The sequence below is a fragment of the Lactuca virosa genome, chromosome 4 (genome assembly GCF_052849685.1).
Source record: "Lactuca virosa cultivar CGN04683 chromosome 4, Lactuca_virosa_CGN04683_v6, whole genome shotgun sequence".
Classification (NCBI taxonomy): domain Eukaryota; kingdom Viridiplantae; phylum Streptophyta; class Magnoliopsida; order Asterales; family Asteraceae; genus Lactuca; species Lactuca virosa.
The window spans coordinates 213,632,507-213,655,730 of record NC_136429.1 but is presented as its reverse complement, the minus strand read 5'-3'; the positions used below and the strand labels follow the sequence as shown (position 1 = coordinate 213,655,730).

Sequence of the window (23,224 nt, the reverse complement as noted above, 5' to 3'; positions counted from 1 at the left end):
CATTAATGGAGTTGAACAGAAATAAGTTTGGGGAGAAGGAAGATATAATTTCTACTAAAGGAGCTGATGCGAAGCTAACAGAAAAAGCTAAACTTAGGGAGGTAGAGAATATGATTTCTGATACAAATCTGAAAAGAAAAGAATCTGAAGAATTCAAAGAGAGGATTTATAGAAAGAAAAAGACGATCAGAAAGAGAAAAAAGTTTAAAAATCAGGAAAACTTATCTAAAGACAATCGGGAGTCTTTCCAGTTTGCTGAAGAAGTTCTAAATTCACCCATATTACCATATTTGAAGGGATCTGGAGTGACAAAGAAGAGATTTGAGCTTCAGAGAAGTCCCAACCACACCAGTTAATAAATCTGGCTGGGCAAAATCGAGCCAACGACATTAAAAATGGGCGGCTTTTCGGGAGGCAACCCGAGGAGTAGTTTTAGTATTTTTACGCTTTTAATAAAGAGATGGTCGCAGTTCCAAGAAAGCTTGGGGAAATCAGAGGATCGACAGAGTTGCTGAAATTCAGATTTTTCGCTACATCTTCGTCAAAATCAGATTTCTGCAAACTTATCAGGTACAATCTTTCCTAGCTGCACCCTTTTTGTTTTTATTTGCTTTATTGAGCTGTTCATTAATCTCTGAGCATTGAGGACAATGCAAAATTTTAAGCTTGGGGAGCGGGTTAGTGTAAAATTTGCATTTTTTGTTAAAAAATTAAAAAATTTCAGGTTTACATTTAAAATTTTCAAATTTTATTTTTATTTTTGCATTTTATTTTCTGTATTGCATTTGAATACAAAATCGAAAATCCAAAAATATTTTATTTTCTGTTTTTACCGAAAATAACAGTCTCATTACAATCAATTTTTAAGAATTATATTTTCAAGTGCTTTAAATGTTTTCAATATGAACCAACATATGAGTCAGATAATTTTTACAATGGAAGTGTGGGATGGAAAAAGGAATAGTGTTTTGAAAATAATTTTCTTAGTTTCCCTAAAAAAGAACCTAGATTGGATAACCCTTATCATTCATTAAAGTACTGAACCCTATAGTTTCTACGCCTTTTGAGATTGGGAGGGAAATCTTGTTATACCCACGGTTTATTATCATTTTTTAATTATTGAATATATGGTGGGCCTCAAAGTAAAATCCACGCCCATTCAATATGTATGTTAGAAATGGTACATCAAGCAACTTGAAGAAATCTGAAATTTAAGTCAAATCTAAGTCAAGCTCAAGTCGAAATCAAGAAGCAAGCAAGTTAAATTTGAAGAGTTGATCAAGACAAAGAAGATGTGTGGTATAATGAGATTGATCCCTCGATAGTTGAATCATAGGGGTAAGCTTGGATTTTCTGTCCATAATGGAGTTTACAGCGTTTACTGGACGAGTTCGGAACAAAAGGAGGGGTTAGTCAAGCTAAGTTTTTATAAATGAATTTTCATTAAATTATTTTTAAAAATACACTGTTTTCACAAATTTAATTTGACGTAAAATTATTTGCTTAAGCTTGGTTTGACTAATTAAATATGAATTATGAATCTATAATAAGGTATTGAGATTGTTGTCCAGGTAGTGATTTCATTGGAGCTTCCTCGTTGTGAAATAAGTTGATGTGAACTAAGAAAGAGTGAAGTATTTTTAGTTTACTTTATTTTATTCTAAATTCTTTTTAGGCCATCTACATCTTTCCACCTGTTTATAATGTTTTATCTTTTTCTTACTTGAGGGCAAGTAAGGTTCAAGCTTGGGGAGATTTGATAGATGTCATTTTATGCATCTTTTAGTGTAGTTTTTATTATCATTTAGCATCATATTTTATACATTTTCATGTCATTTGTTTAAATAATTTTCAGCTCATGTATTTTATTAGAATTCCCATACTACTAGCATTTTTGTGTTATTTTCAGAAAGTTCGAGTGGAGCAGTGCTTGGGGAGCAGCTGGATGCACGTTTGGAGCTTAAATGGAGTTAGAATTGAAAATGAATGCTAAGGAATAACAAGGAGTGCTTTAATCAAAGAATCACGTCCAAAACAAGCCAAAAATCTATATATGTGATCGCATATACCTTACCTACGATCACATGTATGATCACAGCTTTGGGTCGCAACTCCAGATATTTCAAATTTGCTCTCAGGCTTCATTCAGACGCAACCCTAGAGAATTTTTAAGAACCTGCGATCACATATACATGTACCTGCGATCACATGTTGTCCAAAAAAACCCAGAACAACAATGTACGTCATTAAATCGACCCGATACGCGTTTTTAAGGAAACATGTGATCGCATAGGGCCTACCTGCGATAGCATGTTACCAGATTCTTTCTCTGGAAGTTTCCACCTTGAGTATAAATACAACCCTTATTATCAGATGTGGAGGAGAGACGATTCCAGACGACAGAATACCCTTCTGGAGACGGTTCCAAACGACGAAAACCACTTTTGAATGCGATTTCTGATATCTTTCAGCGACTTCTGGAGATCCGAAGACTGCGAATCATCTCATTCATTTAGTTTATCTAGATTTATCAATAAATGTTTCTTTTTACTAGTTTAGTTTCGTTTTTAGCCATGTTTGGCTAAACTTTAGTTTTCAGTTCTGCATAGACTAGTACTTTTCATGTGATTAGTTTCCAGATCTGGTTTTTGTTTTGTGTTTCTGTCTAGATTTTTTAGTTTTGAGCTTAGTGAATGTTTAATTTTTAATTCTTGTTAGTCTGATCACCTAGCTAGCGTTTTATCATTCCAATTAATCAGTTAATAGAATCCGTAATTGTTATTGTCAACTAGTAAAAAGTAACAAGTATCATATTAGTTCCGTGTTTGGGATTTAACTCTGGTATAAACTGAAAAATCAAATCTTTACGCTTCCGAGCTTGTGAGAAGTATTGGGTATTGTTGGGAATTTTACACAGAACATAAAGTTGCTTTTATGATTTAATTAAGAGCTTGTTTAATTAAACAGTAAAAGTTAGAGTTAAGTCAAAGAGCTTGTTTTAGTTAACTAATTTAGGTAAAATAGATTATACTAGAGCTTGTTAGTTTTTCTCAGTACCATCTTAGATAGAACGCATTCTGAATAACCAGATCTGAACTGATTGCATGATTCAGAAAGTCGCATCATAATTGAAATCGTTTTTGTTATTGATTTTCATTTAATTTAATATCACTGCAATTTTAGTTTTTAGCTATTTCAAAAAACCCCTTTTTATATTTTTTTTTGTCTCTGAACTAGAATGTGTCTGATGCAAACAAGCATTGACTGTTAGGATGTGTCCCTGAGGATTCGACCTGACTTCCCTATGCTATATTTTTTAGTGCAACCAACAGTGATTATTTTATTTTTTTTAAATCGGGTACGACAATTGGTCTAACAAACACCACTACTTAGCATGAGCTCATAGTCTTCGATCCTTGTAACATGTGTAGTGCATATGTTTCCCATGATCTAGCTGAGCTCTCTATGCTTCATATTTCTACTTTCCTTTCTTTTCTACATATACAATTAAATGTGAGTATCACATCCAGTATCAAGAACCAAAGAATTAGAAGTTGACATACTATGGACTTCAATCTTAAAAATCCATGAATTGTCACACCCTTTGGCCTTGTTCTTTTGAAGTTCTTCCAGGTACTTCAGACAGATACGTTTCCAATGTCCTTTTTATTGGAGGTAGAAACATATGGCCTCTTTGGGGTTAGTGGTCAGAATTATATCATACTCGACCTTTCTCTTAAGACCTTGGTTGGACAATCCTTCCTTGGCATTTCCCTTTCCCTTCGGATGAGAAACCTTCTTCTTCTTAGCAGGATGACCATGGCTAATGGCCATGATAGGAATATAGGAGGTGGAGCTTCTAGTTTTAAGCATACTTGCTTTAGTATTTTTCAACATGCCATGAAGATCCATCAAGGTCTTTTCCAAATTGTTCATATTATAGTTCATAACTAATTGGTCGTATGAACTCCAAAGGAGTTGAGGAACATGTCAATGGCCAACTCCTTAGGAAACTAGACACCTATATTTTCTAAGATGTCCATGTACGACTTCAGTTTATGAACATGCGTACAGACAGAAGTACCATCTTGATGTTTACAAACCATCAAGGATTTAACGATCTTAAATTGTTCTAGCCTAGCTTGCTCTTGGAATATTTTCTTGAGATTATAGTTTATGTCTAAACACCCCAGTTTTCAAAGCCCTTTTGGAGCTCAGAGGACATGGTTGTTAGCATAAGGCAACCAACCTTAGTCAACTCGTCGTACTATTTTTTATAAGAAACAACGTCTTCACTTGAGGATACTTCAGTGATATCAGGAAGCTCTTCATCGAGGACATAGTTCTTATCTCGTACCTAAATGTGATCCTTAAAGTTCAGATCCAATCTAAGTAGTGTAGGCCACTAAGCTTCACCCCAGAAAGAACTGATAGGAGACAGAAGTTTGAGTAAAGTGGTGGAGGAGGAAGAAGATGAAGTTTTTTGTTGTTATTGTTGTCATCGTCCTTGTTGTCGTCGCCGCCGTAGTCGTCGTTGATGTTGTTCTTACTGTTTGGGATCGAAATCTACAAAAAAAAGGAAAAAAAAAGTTTAGCTAGTTTGATTTTATCCTTAACATAATTTACCCTTAAGAATAATTTAATAAGCTAGAATCCATATTTGGTTTCGTAATGTGTAAATGGATGTCGTAAACACACCACATGGTTACTTAAGTAGGCAAAGCTCTTTGCTAATTTCATTCTAAACTCTGTGATCTTTTGAGATTCATTACCTAGACTCAGTCTCATGTTAATCTCATATTGTGCTCATTTCATTTTTATGACAAGGTTGTCGTGGATCATAGAACAATTTGTGCATCGCCTACGCAAAAACCGTGTGATGCTCGACTCAAGTTACACTTCAGATTCGCGAGTCTCACATCATTTCCAACCATTACCCTTAAACAGATGTGTCAGCTAACCACACATGATCCATCAACAAATTATAAGGAAATGTATGTTTTTCATGGGTAACACACACATTTTTTAATTATATTGTAACGACCCAAAATTCATGACTAAAAATGTCCTTTAAAATCATTACTTAAAACATAATTGTCAAACCATAAACGAAACCATACATAAACCAGAGTATTAAATCCAAAACATATTTTCATTATCAGAGTAAAACATCCCAGGCTGTCTAATCAATGGTGTGTGCCATGTGATCACCCCGAGCTCTTCCCTCCGCTACCGGAAGTACCTGAAACCAAAACTGAAAACCGTAACCACGAAGCTTAGTGAGTTCCCCAACCTACCACATACCCTGTATAATCACATACTACAAATACTGGGCCACGCCCGCTACTTTGGGCCTCGCCCACTACCTCGGGCCTCGCCCGCTACAACGGCCACGCCGCTCCAGGCCCCCTGGCTTTGAGCCCTGCTCGGATACAGATCTGTTTCTCTTAGGCCCCGCCTGTCCCTGGGCCCCGCCCGCTAATCATATACTAACACATAGACATACCACAACACATAACCAAACATATACTACTGAATCCTGTTCTAAGGCCTCACCTATCTTGAGCCTCGCCCTTGTCCTGCTACTGATGAGTCATGGAACCCCGTCCACACTCCTTCTGATAGTGAGATACGGGCCCAGCCCACACTCACTCTTTTCCTAACTTGGGCCTCGCCCCTGCTCTGCTGCTAATGAGCTATGGAACACCGTCGACACTCTGCTATTTGTGAGTTACGGGACCTCGCCCACACTCACCTCCCTACCAGGCACATACATGTATCACACAGACAACAAGTATATTCTATCATGCAAACCATTCCTTGGGCACCCGCCCGCTATCACTGGACCTTGGTCCTAAATATCACACTAGCATATAGTGCATAGGGCTAACCCCCGTGTCTTCCTACTCATTACTACATGGGCCGGCATTGTGGTCGTAGACCCATCCACACAAGGGAAACTCACCTCCTACTGTAGAAGCTGAACCACGAAAGCACAACCCCGAATTACTGCTCCAAACTCCAACACCTAAAGCCATCAATGAACCATTGACATAAATATCCAAATTACCATAATACCCTTGAAGTCAATCGGTCAAAGTCAAAGTCCTGGCCAAAGTCAACCTACCTGATTGACTCTACTCGCCGAGTCAACCCATAGACTCGCCGAGTTCTTAAACTCAGAAACTCTCATAATATGACTCAACTCGCCGAGCACCCCAAGACTCGTCGAGTTCAACGATCTCTGAGTCCAATCCTGTCCAACTCACTGAGTCACCACTCAACTCACTAATCTGTGCCTTAACCAGAAGAGGTTGGGGGGTCTGCGACCTGACTCGCCGAGTCCACGGCAATCTTCAACAGACTCGCCGAGTTGTTCTTCCAACTCGTCGAGTCCCTGCCCATCATCATACAACTCGCCGAGTCCACCCATGTGACTCACCGAGTCTCTTCAGTCCTTAATCCATACAGTGGCTTTTTGAGCCATGTAGGGGCTCCAACCCATAGATCCACTCTTCTAAAGTCTAACCCCCACGTAAAGTTGCAAACTTTACATGAAACCAAGGAGCTAAAGGCCCAAAACACTCTAGGGCTAGGGTTTATGACAAAGGGGCTTCACCAACAATTCATTGACTGCTGCTTTAAGACATTCTGGACCATCCCAACCCTAGATCTGAAGTAACAACCTCAGATCTAAGCCCCAAACCCGAAATAGATCTCAATTTTACCAAAATAGCCCCAAAATCTCATTCAAGAATAGATCTAGATGCAAAAAGGGTGAAGGTAACAGCTTATTACCTCCAAGATGACCTCCCACTGAAGAATAATCCAAATCTCTGTAAATCCCCTTGTTCCAAGCTTCTTGATCTTCAAGATCTCTTCACAAAAAGCACTTATCTAAGCTCCAATTTGCTCTCAAGGACTCTCACTCACGATTTAGGGTTTCTGGATCTCAAAAGGGTGGTAAAGAGGCTGAGGGAGGGATATGATGTTCTTTACATAGGGTGCAAACCCTAAGATTAGGGTTTTTCTCGCCCAGACCAGACTCGTCGAGTTCACTTTCTGACTCGCCGAGTCGATCACTTACTCTATGACCCGGATCCCGCTCCGACTCGTCGAGTTCTTCACTGGACTCGACGAGTTGACTCCTTGACTTAGAGCTTTTCCTTTCTTTTCTTGGTCTTTCTGATTCTGGGTGTTACAACTCTCCCCCACTTAAACTAAACTTCGTCCTCGAAGTTCTCTATGGCCAATCGTCCTGCAATCTGCTTTCAACACCCTGCTTGAAAAAAATCTAACACCCGCTGACTACTTCCGCTGGCCTTCCGCCCGGTCATGCATACCAACCCTAATTCTTGTAATAACAATCCTCCACCGTCCAGAGAACACATCCTGTTCCATTGGTAATCCTTCCAGTACTCCCCGAGCACTCATACTGAACCCCTTAGGGGTTCACTCCCTTTTGACTTGCGCGTTTTCTGGCCTTCCCAAGGCTACTTCCCATAACTAACCACTTCCCCTATCACTGTGAAGGACATACCTTTCACGATATCCAATACTCCAGCCACTCCCAGTGCTGGTTATGGCTGCCGTACACACTGAATACTTCTTACTACTTACAATTTAATGCTGAGTACCCATCTCAGCGAATGGTTCAGATAATCCTTCGAGTAAAGGATTCATCCCTGCTATGGTTAAGACTCAACGAGAGTTGTGCAACATAGTCAAACCCTTCCCTCTGAGATTATCCAACCCTGCTGTGAGAGGCGCAGCACCCTTAGTCAAATATCTGCCTTACCCCATAGTCCTTCTATCATCACTGCCACTAGCTGGAAGTTATGTTGTCCTTTATCCGCCTTCAGGATGAACTGAGACCACCCCAGGTCCCAACTAATATGTCCATAACTGGATTACCGAACTCCCACGGGTCACTACGCCCAACACAATCTCCTAGCCGCTCCCAGCGACTTCCGAAGAAACTTCGGCTATCTATTACTGCTCTATCTACTCTGCCACTCTGGCGCTACAGGTCCTGGGATCCTCAATCCCCTGCCATGACCCTACAGTCCCTACCAGGTCCCACCTGTGCTGCTAAAATCTCACGGGCCTTGCCCACGAGTCTCATCCGACTATACTACTGAGCAACCCTGCTCCTAGGTTTCACCCATGCTGCTATATCATACGGGCCTCGCCCACGGGTCTCACCCAACTGTATCCTGGAGCAGCCTCTCCCAAGGTCTCACTTCTTTAGGGATACGCAGGTCCACTCCATACTAATCTTAACGAACTACCTTTTCCTGATCCTTACCTTGATCACTAAGAGATAAGGGCCTCGCCCCAAACTCCGCTAACTAGGAGATACGGGCCTCCGCCCATTCTCCGCTAACTAAGCTGCTAGGGAATGCTACGGCTTACCCGCAGTCTTACATCACTTCCGCCACTAACTCGCTGCTGGGAAAAATGTTGCGGCTCTTCTGCCGCTCTACCATGCTCTACATGTTGTCTCTGCCACTGACTACTAACACGAAAGCATCCCATGCTAAGTGTTCTCAAAATATTCATTCCGACTCACTCGAGTCCTACAGGCGATTCTCCAATCCTGAATTCCCAACCAGTTACTAACCATCCCGATTACATGAACTAACTGTTGGGAAGTTTCTCAAACTCCCAACCCTGAACTCCTCAATCCATCAATTGATGTGCTACTTTCTTTCCTTCTCAGAGGTCACGTACTCATTCTGGATCTGTGTGCTCTTACCCTTGTACACTCGGAGGGTTCTCCCCAGCTTTGATCCTGCTTATACCTCACTGCTCAAAGCTTGAGAAGAATTCCCAATCTTTTCTACCACTCCGCAATCAATCTGCTGAAAAACCCAAGCTTGCCACAGCTAGGGATCTAACCAATCCATCACTCAATAACACCTTCCTGAAGCTAGTGGGACACTACTGAGTTCCACATAAGCATGCTATAGTTACTGCATCCTAAGTAACCTGCTCCAATAGGGCACAACCCCTAACTACCATTTTAATATCCAAGGCATGCAGATGGCATATAACTAAATCACAAGCAAGCCACACAATTCGGAAATACTTATACCAATAACGATGCAGAACCATAACAATATAATCATGAATAAAAGTTAACAGAGAAACGAAATACACACACCTGCAACGTCTGGCGCTGCTCGCGCCTCCATGGTAGTCATCTGAAAAGCCCTGCCTCCTACCGTAGGCGCCTCTGCTCGGCCCTGACGGCCGTCCGTGATCCTCAAAGTTGCAGGGGCAAGTGCTATCACCCGTCCTGCCGAAAACAAACTGGGACACTGGGCCTTCTTGTGGCCCCGCTGACTGTAGTGAAAACATATCAAGTCTGACCCCTGCGTGGTGGTAGCAGTACAATCTCTGCTAAAATGACCAGTCCGGCCGCACTTGAAGCAGCCCGAATCTCCACCACTACCACTCCTATACGCACCCTCGTGCGTCCTGCCACACCTCCCGCATCGGCCGCGGCTCTGGTAATCCCTCGATCTCGAATCTGACCCCTTGGGCCTTTTGCCCGAGCCTGTGGCTACCTGAAACTCATCCGGCTTCCTCTTCCGGATCTGTTCCAAATCAATCTCCCTCTCTCTAGCTCGTACGATCATATCCTCCAACGTTTTGCAGTTGGACCTGCTCACAAACTGCCTGATGTCATCCCTCAACATCTCGTGATATCGGGCCTTCTTCATCTCCTCATCCGCGACATACTGCGGAACAAGAAGGGCCCTCTCCCTGAACTTGGCGGTGATCTCCGCCACAGTCTCAGTAGTCTGTGTCAAATCCTGAAACTCCCGTGCCAACTGTTGCACCTCAATAGTCGGTGAGAACTCAGCCCTGAACCTGGCCGAGAAATCACCCCATGTCATCGCGTCCAACGCGGCATCATCCCCCAAGGCATGACCAATCTCCTCCCACCAATCCCTCGCTCTGTCCTTCAGAAGGCAGGAGGCGAGTCTGACCTTGTCCCCCTCGGGACACCGGCTCGTATGGAATGCATTGGCGACATCGGCCAACCACCTACTGCTAGCAATGGGGTCCCTAGCCCCATGATAATCTGGTGCTCCGCAAGCTCTAAACTCTCGGAATGTCAAGGTACGCGCTCCCATCAAGGCCATCATCTCGGTACGGAAGGCTCCCAGTCTCTCATCCAAGATCTCCAGTATACCCTCCTTGACCGTGCCAAAGATCACAGGAGTCTGATCTAGTATGTTACGCGTAACCTCCGCTGATACAAACTCTCTCATACGCTCCTCGAGCTGCTCGGTCCCTGAACCTGAGCCTGATCCCTCTCCGGCGCCTGACCCGCCCACTGGTCTCTCTCGCAGTGTCACCATGCTGAAAAACATATCACATAACTATCAGAATACACATCACTGCTGAGGGATCGCACACACTCTACAAGTTCTCTGGCTTTGTCTTGGCCCCTCTTGAATCGAGTACGGATCCTCTGCTTCCAGTAGTACGGGCCCATACTACCTTCCACATCTATCCGTACTTTCCTCAAGAGTTACCTCGACTCCACCAAGTCCCTTTCACTACTACTACAGCTCCCAACACTAACTCACCCTAGGCTTGCCCTAGGAAATCTCTGACTCAACCAAAACCAGTCCTCAGCTGCTGAAGGCCTCCTTGTAATGCCAATTAGCCATCACCTGAACACCATCACATGTGACGAGGCTCAGATAATCCTTCGAGTAAAAGACTCGTCCCTACAACGGTTAGACTCAAACAAGAGCTGCGCAATAGGGCCAAATCCAGCACTCTGAGATTATTCAACCCTGATCACACGTGACGTGACGTATTCACCTAATGGCTAACTCCCATCACTCAGAGTCCCACAAAGCACAAAGCAAACATCATTCGGACACAGGAAACTACTCAAGCAAATATATTCTCATAACGAGAACTATACTAACATACAATGCTAAGCTCATACTACCAGGCATAACCTATACAGGCTATCCTACTACTGTCTAACCAGCGCTATCATGCAGCTCAAAAGCACATATAACAGGCACATAAGGCATCCTCCATAGATCCTTAGTCCTAATCTAGCATGCTGATCACATAGTCATAACATATCATAAACTTGTATGGGTAGTTTGGGAGAACTTACTTGAGCTCAGTTGATTGCATGCACCACATCCTTTTCTCTTATCAAAGTTCTTTTCTTTCTGAATTCTTTTCGCTTTTCTAAAACTGTTTCCTTTCTCAAAACTCATTTTACAAAACTGTCTTTTCTCTTTGAAAATTTCTATACCAATTCCTTAGTTTGAGTTCAGACACACCCGAGAGTATGTCCGAATCCCTCAAACCAAGGCTCTGATACCAACTTGTAACGACCCAAAATTGATGACTAAAAATTTCCTTTAAAATCATTACTTAAAACATAATTGTCAAACCATAAACGAAACCATACATAAACCAGAGTATTAAATCCAAAACATATTTTCATTATCAGAGTAAAACATCCCAGGCTGTCTAATCAATGGTGTGTGTCATGCGATCACCCCGAGCTCTTCCCTCCGCTACCGGAAATACCTGAAACCCAAACTGAAAACCGTAAGCACGAAGCTTAGTGAGTTCCCCAACCTACCACATACCTTGCATAATCACATACTGCAAATACTGGGCCACGCCCGCTACTTTGGGCCTCGCCCACTACCTCAGGCCTTGCCCGCTACAACGGCCCCGCCGCTCCAGGCCCCCTGGCTTTGAGCCCCGCTCGGATACATATCTGTTTCTCCTAGGCCCCGCCTGTCCCTGGGCCCCGCCCGCTAATCATATACTAACACATAAACATACCACAACACATGGGACCCTGTCCATACTCCTTCTGATAGTGAGATACGGGCCCAGCCCACACTCACTCCTTTCCTAACTTGGGCCTCGCCCCTGTTCTGCTGCTAATAAGCAATGGAACACCGTCCACACTCTGCTATTTGTGAGTTACGGGACCACGCCCACACTCACCTCCCTACCAGGCACATACATGTATCACACAGACAATAAATATATTCTATCATGCAAACCATTCCTTGGGCACCCGCCCGCTATCACTGGACCTTGGTCCTGAATATCATACTGGAATATAGTGCCTAGCGCTAACCCCCGGGTCTTCCAACTCATTACTACATGGGCCGGCATTGTGGCCGTAGACCCATCCACACAAGGGAAACTCACCTCCTACTACAGAAGCTGAACCGCAAAAGCATAACCCCGAATTACTGCTCCAAACTCCAACACCTAAAGCCATCAATGAACCATTGACATAAATATCCAAATTACCATAATACCCTTGAAGTCAATCGGTCAAAGTCAAAGTCCTGGCCAAAGTCAACCTTCCTGATTGACTCTACTCGCCGAGTCAACCCATAGACTCGCCGAGTTCTTAAACTCAGAAACTCTCATAATACGACTCAACTCGCCGAGTAACCCCAAGACTCGTCGAGTTCAACGATCTCTGAGTCCCATCCTGTCCAACTCACTGAGTCACCACTCAACTCACTAATCTGTGCCTTAACCAGAAGAGGTTGGGGGGTCTGCGACCTGACTCGTCGAGTCCAAGAACAGACTCGCCGAGTCCACGACAATCTTCAACAGACTCGCCGAGTTGTTCTTCCAACTCGTCGAGTCCCTGCCCATCATCATACAACTCGCCGAGTCCACCCATGTGACTCGCCGAGTCTCTTCAGTCCTTAATCCATACAGTGGCTTTTTGAGCCATGTAGGGGCTCCAACCCATAGATCCACTCTTCTAAAGTCTAACCCCCATGTAAAGTTGAAAACTTTACGTGAAACCAAGGAGCTAAAGGCCCAAAACACTCTAGGGCTAGGGTTTAAGACAAAGGGGCTTCACCAACAATTCATTGACTGCTGCTTTAAGACATTCTGGACCATCCCAACCCTAGATCTGAAGTAACAACCTCAGATCTAAGCCCCAAACCCGAAATAGATCTCAATTTTACCAAAATAGCCCCAAAATCTCATTCAAGAATAGATCTAGATGCAAAAAGGGTGAAGGTAACAGCTTATTACCTCCAAGATGACCTCCCACTGAAGAATAATCCAAATCTCTGTAAATCCCCTTGATCCAAGCTTCTTGATCTTCAAGATCTCTTCACAAAAACCACTTATTTAAGCTCCAATTTGCTCTCAAGGACTCTCACTCACGATTTAGGGTTTCTGGATCTCAAAAGGTGGTAAAGAGGCTGAGGGAGGGATATGATGTTCTTTATATAGGGTGCAAACCCTAAGATTAGGGTTTTTCTCGCCCAGACCAGACTCGCCGAGTCTACTTTCCGACTCGCCGAGTCGATCACTTACTCTATGACCGGATCCCGCTCCGACTCGTCGAGTTCTTCCCTGGACTCGACGAGTTGACTCCTTGACTTAGAGCTTTTCCTTTCTTTTCTTGGTCTTTCTGATTCTGGGTGTTACATATATAAAGTGAGAATTTAGTTTTATTACTTTAGTTTAATACTTTTAACGTTGAACATGTATAGTATAAACCCTTTCGATAACTCCACACTCAAAATGAAAAGAGGCGGTGAGGTGGTAATCAATGAGCTTTTAAAAACTAACCTCACTAAAAATCTAAAAGACATCCTTAAACATCTCTTATAGCACTAGAGCATGTGAGCTTAGTCATGGTTCGACTGATAATGTTTTAATTAAATATGTAAGGACACATGTAATTATGTCATCATTATAGTAATCATAATATATTATAAATTCAAATCTTTTAAATTTATTCCTTATTAAATATTCAAATTTAATTCTCTATTAAATAATATTGAAAGTTTTAAATTAAATATTTAAATTTAAATTCATTATAAATAATATTTAAAACTTAAATATTCAAAATTTAAATATAATTAAGATAATGTTTATAATTAAGAGACTTATCAGTTCATAATTATCTTAAATATTCAAACTTAATTAACTATTAAATAATAATTAAAATTCGAAATAATTTAAATTTTCAAATTTAAATCTTATTTAAATCACATTTAAAATTAATGTGCTTATCCAAATCGAAGAAGTCAGTAAGTTTTCCGACGGTTGGTGTCGTGACTTACAGACAATTTTTTTTTGTTATTCATATTAACAGTGCATATTATTACAACCAGACTCTGATACAACTGTTTGGAATTGATACAATCTATACACAGTCGTTTGAGAAGTGTATTAAAACATTTAAACTCTATGTATACATGCATCCTAAGGATCTAATTTTTACCATAATAACAATTTACTTTAAATAAGAAAGATACTAATCTCTTGATCTTCTTGGTCTCTTGATTGACATCTCGTGACAACCATAATTGCAAGTACAACGAGGACCCAAACCAGGAATCCCTCTAGTGGAATCACACCCAAAACCCCAACTAGAAAAATGAACTTTAAGAGAGAGGTTGTATTTCGAAAATCACAATAACCCTAGAAGGGTTATTGATTTCGTAGATACAAGCGAGAGGGGATAGTTGGACAAAAAATTAAGAGGCAAGGAGTGTCAGGGTTTGACCCCTAACACCTTATTTATTGTCTCTAGTTGAATTCAAATTTATAAAGATGATCCTTATCCCTATTTGAATCATTCCATATCCTTTTATCCTTGGATAAAATCGATCTCTTCTGTATTGTAGAAGGTTCTGGATTATTCCAATTAATTACTAATGAATTAATTAATATTCAACCCATTTAATTAATTAAAAATATTTAATTAATTGAAAAATAACTTCTAATTAAATCATTAATTCTTACTAAATTAATAACTTATTTCTTATAATTTCTTATTGATTGATTAGATTATGAATGCAGCTCAAAAATATCATATTATTATTAAAAATATTACGAATTAATTAATGACCTTAGACACTCACAATTGGAAAGGGAGGAAAACATGTCCAAATAATGTCTAGGTTGAAAGGATTTTAGGGCCAAGAGGCCAATTGGAACCAAAACGGGACAACAATCCTATGGTTTTGCTGTTTAATTTTATGTTTGGTAAAGGCTAGGTGGGCTTCTTATATATTTGGTTCGTGGTCTAACTTGTTTGTAGGGTGTTCGTCTTGAACCGTATATTACACTTTCCAAGAATAAAATAAAGGAAAAAAATACAATTCGAAAACTACTTGCAACATTTTGCAAAATCATTAACACAAAAAACATACTTTAATGGGAAAAACAAATCAAAACGACCAAGAACATATTCAACACATAAAAATAATTCCGAGCTAGAGCAACACATTTAACCCTATAACAAAATAAATTTGTTAATAATATTGTTTTTACTTTTTACATTCATATGTAAAAACAGCTACGTAAATAGTTTTTCTAAAAGTAAAATTATTCAAAAAGTAAAATTATTCAAACCATCACAAGGTTATAAAACAATTTTAATAAATTAAATTGTTTTGTTTATTATTTTCAAGAAACATTCAAGAAAAAACAAAACAAAATAATAGTGTGATCTAGTGTTCTCGAAAAGTGACTCTGGTACCACTATAAGATAAATGACTATACAATTGATTAGGGTGAACATATTAACAGAAAAATCGAACCAAAATCAAATTAACCGAAATAACCGAACCATTTTAGTCAAACCATTAATAAAAAAGATGGTGCGGTTTCTATTTTTGATTAACCAAATACATATGGTTTGGTTATAGTTTTCATCCACAGCCGAACCGAACCAATAATATTAATAAATGTTTTTAATATAATATAATATTAAATAAATGGTATGTAATTATATTTGGAATTGAAAATTTAAAAAATAATTATTGAAATTAAATGGGATGCCTAATCTTCTATCATATTAATAAAGTTATAAACACTGAATTGTTCAATTTTTATAACAATGTATTTTATGTTTTTCAGTTTTTATAGCAAAGTGTTTATTGTTTTTATCTCATTTTCAACCATTATGATTGACCAATATTAATCATTAACCATAATCATTAACCGAAAAAAACCGTTAACCAAAACCAATATTAACCAATACCCAATGGTTACCAAAATACATTAACCACTTATAATGGTTATGGTTCGATTTTAGCTAAAAACCGAACCACACCGCGCCACCCCTACAATTTATAAATCAAAATGGCAATAGAAACAGAAACAAATCACAAATTTAAAATTTTAATTCCCAAAAGCCATAAATCTAATTAGATCCAAGAGCACACAAACATAGGGTGTTTACCACCTCAATATCTAAAGACTAGTTATCAAATGTAAAGAGCTTCTAAGGCTGAGCAATACATGGCACGAACATACAACTCCTAGACTTCTAAGGCTAATCAACATTAAGGTGCTGTTTGTTTTTTCGAAGCGAAAATTCATGAAGTCTGCGGACCACCTCTGCAATCCTCTGCTGCAGAAGAGGTGGAACAAACGGCTGCAGCCCATAATAAGAAGCATGTTTGTTTTTTAACATCTGCAGACTGCTACAGTAAACTGAAATTTAAATAAACTAATTTTATAAACTTAAATTAGTTCTCAACACCGAAATTTTAATAATTCTAGTCTTAAAACATTGAAAGAGTACTAAAAATAACATGTAAAAAAACAAAAATATATAACTTTTTTTAAAAAAAAACTTACAAAAATATAAAAGAAACTAACAGCTTTATTCTAGAAAAAAAAACTAATTTTAAAAAACATAAAAAAGAAAATAATAAAAAAAATTAAGAAAGTATTGCAAACGATGTATACAAAGTTCGTAAAAAATTACACACGTTAAAAAAGATGAAACTGAAACTGAAACTGAAAATATTATTAACGGAAACGTTAAAAAAATTAAAAAAATCAAAGCTTTTTTTTTTTTTTTTAAATTAAGTTAAAAAAATTTGTGGAAACTATAATAAGAAATTGTATCAAATCCGTAAATAAAAGCTTTTTTTTAAATGTTTAAAAAAAATAAGTTATACCAAAATTCTAAAAAAAACTTCAAAAAATTGAAAGCTGAAGAGGTTTGAAGAGGCAAGTCAAGTGCTGCGCCACGCAGCACACGCACAGAAGTTTTGCAGTCTGAAGTCTTCCAAAAAACAAACTGCTGTGAGAAGGAAAGTGTTGCGCGTATGCTACGCCGCGCAGCAGAAAATGGTTTGAAGAGTTTTTTCTAAAAAAACAAACAGCACCTAAATTTCTTCCTTCTTCCTTGCCTTTGACATCAACACGGAAAAAGAAGGGGAGCAAGTTGAGCCGAGGCCTAAAAGGCATGGGGGAGCCAATTAAGGATTTTTTTTTTTTTTTTTTCAAATGAATATTGTGACCATTAAAAATCCAGCACACATGTAGGGTTTCTATCTTTTGTTTTTTCTTGTTTAAGTAATTTTAGAGTAACATTAATAAAACAAATTACAAACAAAAATAACTTATCTATTACATGATAAATGCAAATCGATCGTCAAAACATACAACACAAACCAATAACATGCGAGAGGTCTGTAGTTCAAATCTCTGACACTTTCAAAATATTATTAGTGTTTCGCGATTAACCTTTCATATGAAGCTTGGGACGGGTTGATATGAGCAACTCAGATGATGTGATTTACCATTTATTTAGTTATTAACCCCTTCATTAGTTAAATAACTTTTAATTAAATAAACTATTTTATTTAGTTTGATAAATCAACTCTTTTATTTAGTAGTTTCACTTTATATCAATAAATAATAACCAAATATTATTTACTTATTTTTTTAGTTGTTAATAATAAACTTATCCATTATTTATTTTATTCGATTATAATATTTTTCAGTGTGTGACATCATAGGCTCATTTATAATTAAAAGTACAATACATTTCTTGTTTGTGGCACGTTATTTATCAACACTACCTTGAACAATAGGTGTTGTTGCTTGTAAATGATGAGTTAGTAAAGAATGATATATTATTACAAGAATGTAAGAACCAAATGGAAGCCATACAGATCATAGAGAAATTCAAGGAATACCTTATACAACACTTTCTATAGTCACTAATAATAACGTATTGAGCCTAAGAAAAAGAATAATAATAAACTTTTTGACGAAAGAACTAATAATATAAACTTGTTCTTCTTACAAGCAAAAGAACTACATAGATAAAAAAGAACTAATAATAATAATAATAATAAAATATGGACGAAAATGTATATGCATGCACTGCCCCTCAACAAACGAAAACACATTTTCCATAGGCGTTTACATTGAATAATATGTACTCTTACCACCCCTACGCTTTATGTCAATTAATCCAATATTCTCCAAACAACTTTTCAATTTCGAAGAGATCATTTAACTTAATCCGAGAACTCTTTCAGATACTAATTACTATCATATCAATTGTTAATCCTATACTTATCGGTCAAGTTTTAGTTGTTGTGCTCAGTGTTTCAGCTCATGTTAGCAAGTCTTGGTGAAAGGTGCACACGAGGACTTGGTCGTGGGGAAGGAATTGGACAATTGCTAGAAAACATTGAACAAACTTTTCTTGGTGACAGATTGACTTGTTCAAGTGCTTGAAATTGTAGTTTTGTTGGGTATTCTCTTACACACCCGATCCTCGGACCTACCCCCGATGTCCATTTTGGGGATTTGACGTTTCTTTGTTCTTGTAATCCCATTTTCTCGCAACGATATTTGGCATTTTCATTTAAAGGTTGGATTTTTACTGGTGGATTTCCACGTGTTTTATTAGACTTGGACTTCTCTTTGCATGTAACATTGAGAAATGGATCATCGTCATCTAGAGGACATTTCTACATAGTATAATATATTAAGGGTTAAATACAAGAAATATCAAAATATAAACTCATTAATTTGTTTATTATAGTTTCTTGTTTTCATTTCATTCCATTACAATATTTTGAAAAATCTATCCATTTATAATAATGTTATGGAAAACAACAATTTTTGCTACTATAATTAAAGGAAAAAAAAAATTGGAAGTATAAAGTTATAATTATATATTGAAATAATTTTTTAGTAAAATGTATTAGAATGAAAAATATATTGAAAATACAATGTTGCAATGTAGTGAAATAAACGTAAATTAATTTACAAAAATCATGTAATAAACTCAATTTTTATGTAATAATCAGTTCAAATACCTTGACATTAGTCAAATCCACTTGATGTTGTTCAAGAAAACAAATGAACTCCTTGAAGTTTTCTTCCGTTGGGTGATAATGACCACTGTAGGGCCATATAGCCTATATATCAAAATAGGACGTATGATAAAAGATTAGTTGATAATGACATAATGTGTTTTCGGTTACAATTTTTGCATGGCATACATACCTCAAGGACTCCATCATGAACAACCATCCTCCCGGCAGCAGTAGTGGCTCCTCCGGCTAGAAAACTAGAATGTTGAAATCGACCCTTTTCCTTTTGACCAACGTACAATATTCTTGATGTACTAAGTACAAAGATCCATTTAGTTCCATCGATGGTTTTCACTAATCTTCGGTTTTGTTTGTACATCAACTTCCCGTTTTCGATAATCACTTGGTACTCTTCCCTCTCTTTCTACATTCATAATATCGATCATGATATCAAGCTTGTTTTTTCTAACATAAAATGATGATAATGATGATTAATGAGTCTTACAGGTCCAAGATATTTTATGCATTGATAATGTAATACGTTTCTGGGACATCTTTCTACAATTACTTCTTTACCATCTCCAACATCCAACCTGAAAAGCAGCATAAACAAATGCATGGTTGGAGTCTGGTTTTCATGATATGGACATCACTTAATTAAAACTAATAAAAAATGGTAGAAAATGATTACCAATAAAAGAAAGGTTGTGAGCTTTGGCTAGTAAACCAAACCTTGTAGTATAACTGCAAATTGTGACCATAACGATGGCGTGGATCAATCTACAAAAAATCATAATTCTTTATCATGCAAACTTGGAGTAAGGTTGCATTTTAGGGTGTTACTATTGATCATACACCCCTTACTAGTCGCAGACCTCGTAGATTTGACAAAAACTTTAAATCACGGGGTGTACAATAAGTAATTATATAGAGGGTGCACGTTTTATAAAATAAATATTAAAAAATTAAGATATATAGGGTTGCATATATATTTAGTAACGAGGTTGTATGGATAGAATCACTCTTATACTTACTGCTTCGAGCCAGTGACAAATGGCTAGTTTTTGAGCATTTTTGTCTTTAGACAGGCCTTTCCCGACCTAGAATAAAAAACATTCGATCAAATTTATGACTGAAATTTTTATAAGTTAAAGCTAAATTAAAAAGGATATATATATATATATATATATATATATATATATATATATATATATATATATATATATATATATATATATATATATATATATATATATATATATATAATTCAATCCTTTTAATCAGTCAATTGGTCAATGTTCAAATTCATTAACTTCAATTGCTTTGAAGACATGTAGTCATGGTCATGCATTCAAGAACTTGTCAAATTTTCATTATTTTGAATCAAACTACCAATCTTATTTTTATGGAAAGTTATTTAAAAAAAGCATAAGCGTTTGATAGCTAGCTTCCATCATATATCAATCTAAAAAGATATGACTAGGTCTTCCATAAAAAACAAAATCTTATTACAGAATTGCACCTTTGCAACTCTGGTACGAGCTCGGCCCCATCGCGAGACTGCGCTCTCGGGCTTGTTGTTGCAGAAAAACGACACGGAACTCCGCTTTAAAGCTGCAAAGTCCAAAGCTTTCCACCTATGTGCAACATTTAAAAGATCTTAAACTTTGGATATTTATATGAAAAGATTTCAAAATACATTAAGATAGATTTTGAACATTTTCATAAGATAACATAAACAGGTAGGTAAAAGAAGATTTTTAGAGCCATCGAACGTGTCACAATTAAATGATGAGATTTTAAGCTTGTTTTGCGATAAATTGTTGCTAAATATCACGCCCATTAAAAAACGTAATCTATTAAACATTTTTCGTTTTAACAAAGAAGAGATAACATAGCAAGTAATCAACAAACCATAATTCTTCAACGACAACAGCACAATCTGCAAGGTTGCGTCGAGTTCTATAGCTCTTGTAGAATTTCTGAATCCTAAGAGCTGCTGCATTGAGCTCACTAACGGGCCTTGCCGACGAAAAAACCACAGGACTCGGATGACTAACAAACTCACAGAAGCCATTGCCATAGGCTCTGTACAAGTTTTCTTGATCAAGAACAAGATTTTTTAAAGTGCAGCTAGTCGACAATGGCGTTTTCTTCTCTGGTTCAGTAGAACTAACCTTTTTGAAACCAAACAGTCTGCCTTCACGAACCCTTTTCAAGACCCAGAAAATAAATAAGAACATAAATCTCGTGAAGGGTAAAATCGCAAAAAACCAGCAGCAGAAGAAGGTTGACATGGGCGTAGGATGATTTGGTTGGTCGGTTTGAAGGGAGTATTTATAGGTGTGCGAACGAAGAGTAACATGTGGAAAGAGATGCAACCGTCAAAGACGTAGTACGTGAAATTGATTGTTCGAAATAGTGTGGTATTGGGAATAAAGGGAGCGCGTTGTCCCCATGATATGGGTTATTTGTCAACGTCTGGTCCTTTAACCTACGGGGTACGTACCTATCGTGGAAACCGAATTACTCATGCAAGACTTTAAATCGTTGGTCAACCAAATGGATCTAACCCTATACTTGGAAGTGGAAATCTGCATGGTGTTCGAAGTATAGTATGTTGGAATCCTAAGTCGATAAGGAGTTGGAGACCAATCAATCTAATTTATAGCAAGTTGGTCATAAGTTTCCTAGTCTAATACAACTTGGTTTGTTACGCTATATATAAATGTCCATAATCGAGTTTATGATTATGAGAATAGATTGTAAAATATCGGTTTTGAATTAGTTCCCGATTAATCAAAGAGTTATTTTTGTTATTTTTGTTTTGCATTCTTGTTTTCTAAACTTTAATTGGTATCACAGCTTGAGTTAAGAAGCTGTGAGATCGAGTTGTTTACCTATTGACGAGCTAGGTCAATATGTCAGACGTAGAAGATGGTGCAGGGCCTCCTCCGGTGAATGTGAAGGAAGTTGGATCCACCACAGTTGCCTCTCACATGTTATCATCGACCAACTATACCGTTTGGGCTCTACAAATGAATGTAGTTCTCATAATCCATAAGGCCTGGACTGTAATTGATCCGGGAACAGAAAAGAATGAAGAGAAAGATTACCTTGCAATAGGATTGTTGTATCAGGCAATCCCGGAAAATCTAATCATGCAGATCGGAGATGTGGAATCTGCCAAAGGACTATGGGAAGCGATTAAGGCAATATATGTAGGTCCTGATCGTGTGAAAGAGGGCCGATTGCAAACCCTAAACGCCGAATTCGATCAGCTGAAGATGCTGGAGTCGGAATCAATCGATAGCTATGTCGGAAAGCCATCCGGAATCGCGTCCAAATTGGTGGCACTCGGTGAGACGATTGAGGAATCGAAGTTGGTAAAGAAATTCCTCAAAACTGTTCCTAGGTCGAAATTCATCCAAATCGTTGCCTCCCTTGAGCAAGTCTTGGACTTGAAGACGGTGGGATTTGAAGATGTCGTCGGAAGGCTCAAAGCTTACGAAGAGAGAATTAGGGAGGAAGATATCAGTGTGGCAGATCAGTCGAAGGTATTGTTTGCAAAGAAATCGACTGGTTCTCACAATGGATCGAAAGGAACGAGTAGATCGAATGGGTCTAATAATCCGAATGGGTTTAATGGGACTGACGGGTTAAGTGGATCTGGATCAGGTGGGTTATCTGGGTCAGGCGGGCCGAAAGGGAATAATATGGTTTCTTAAAGTAATCGCCCCAATAAATAGTCCAATTGTGATTTAACTCAACCCAATTCCAACAATTACAAAAATTGTAATTGCTGTTGTCACAAAAATCAGAAAAATAGGGAAAAAAAACCGATCTAAGGTGATTTGTTTTCGGTGTGACAAACCGGGTCACTTTGCCTCTGAATGTCCGGAACGACTCCAAAAATTACAAGAAGGTGATTTTTCGGAATGTGACGACAACGACGAGCCCGTATTTTAAATACAGATCGGGTTGAAGAATTCTTTAGAAGGACTTAGAGATTCGGGGGTGATTGTTGTAATCCTAAGTCGATGAGGACTTGGAGACCAAGCAATCTAATTTATGGCAAGTCTAGTTTA

At 38.3% G+C, this 23,224-nt stretch overlaps 1 protein-coding gene across 1 annotated transcript; it reads right to left on the bottom strand.

Annotated features, from left to right (window-relative positions):
- Positions 1 to 18,422: 18,422 nt before the first annotated feature.
- LOC145105572 (IQ domain-containing protein IQM4-like) lies at positions 18,423 to 21,433 on the bottom strand. Its single transcript, XM_079042655.1, has 8 exons — positions 21,051 to 21,433; positions 20,659 to 20,773; positions 20,171 to 20,236; positions 19,828 to 19,916; positions 19,642 to 19,729; positions 19,330 to 19,560; positions 19,140 to 19,241; positions 18,423 to 18,788 (listed from the first exon to the last, which is right to left on the bottom strand). The coding sequence occupies exons 1-8, from the start codon at positions 21,431 to 21,433 to the stop codon at positions 18,423 to 18,425; spliced, it is 1,440 nt and encodes a 479-aa protein (XP_078898781.1).
- Positions 21,434 to 23,224: the final 1,791 nt, after the last annotated feature.

What these genes read in the sequence shown, in the direction of transcription:
- LOC145105572 (XM_079042655.1), bottom strand. Translation starts at nt 21,433, where the DNA reads ATGTCAACCTTCTTCTGCTGCTGGTTTTTTGCGATTTTACCCTTCACG. An exon ending in CTCGTACCAGAGTTGCAAAG is followed by an intron (nt 20,237 to 20,658) that starts GTGCAATTCTGT and finishes TTTTTATTCTAG; the next exon opens with GTCGGGAAAGGCCTGTCTAA. An exon ending in TCACAACCTTTCTTTTATTG is followed by an intron (nt 19,730 to 19,827) that starts GTAATCATTTTC and finishes GCTGCTTTTCAG; the next exon opens with GTTGGATGTTGGAGATGGTA.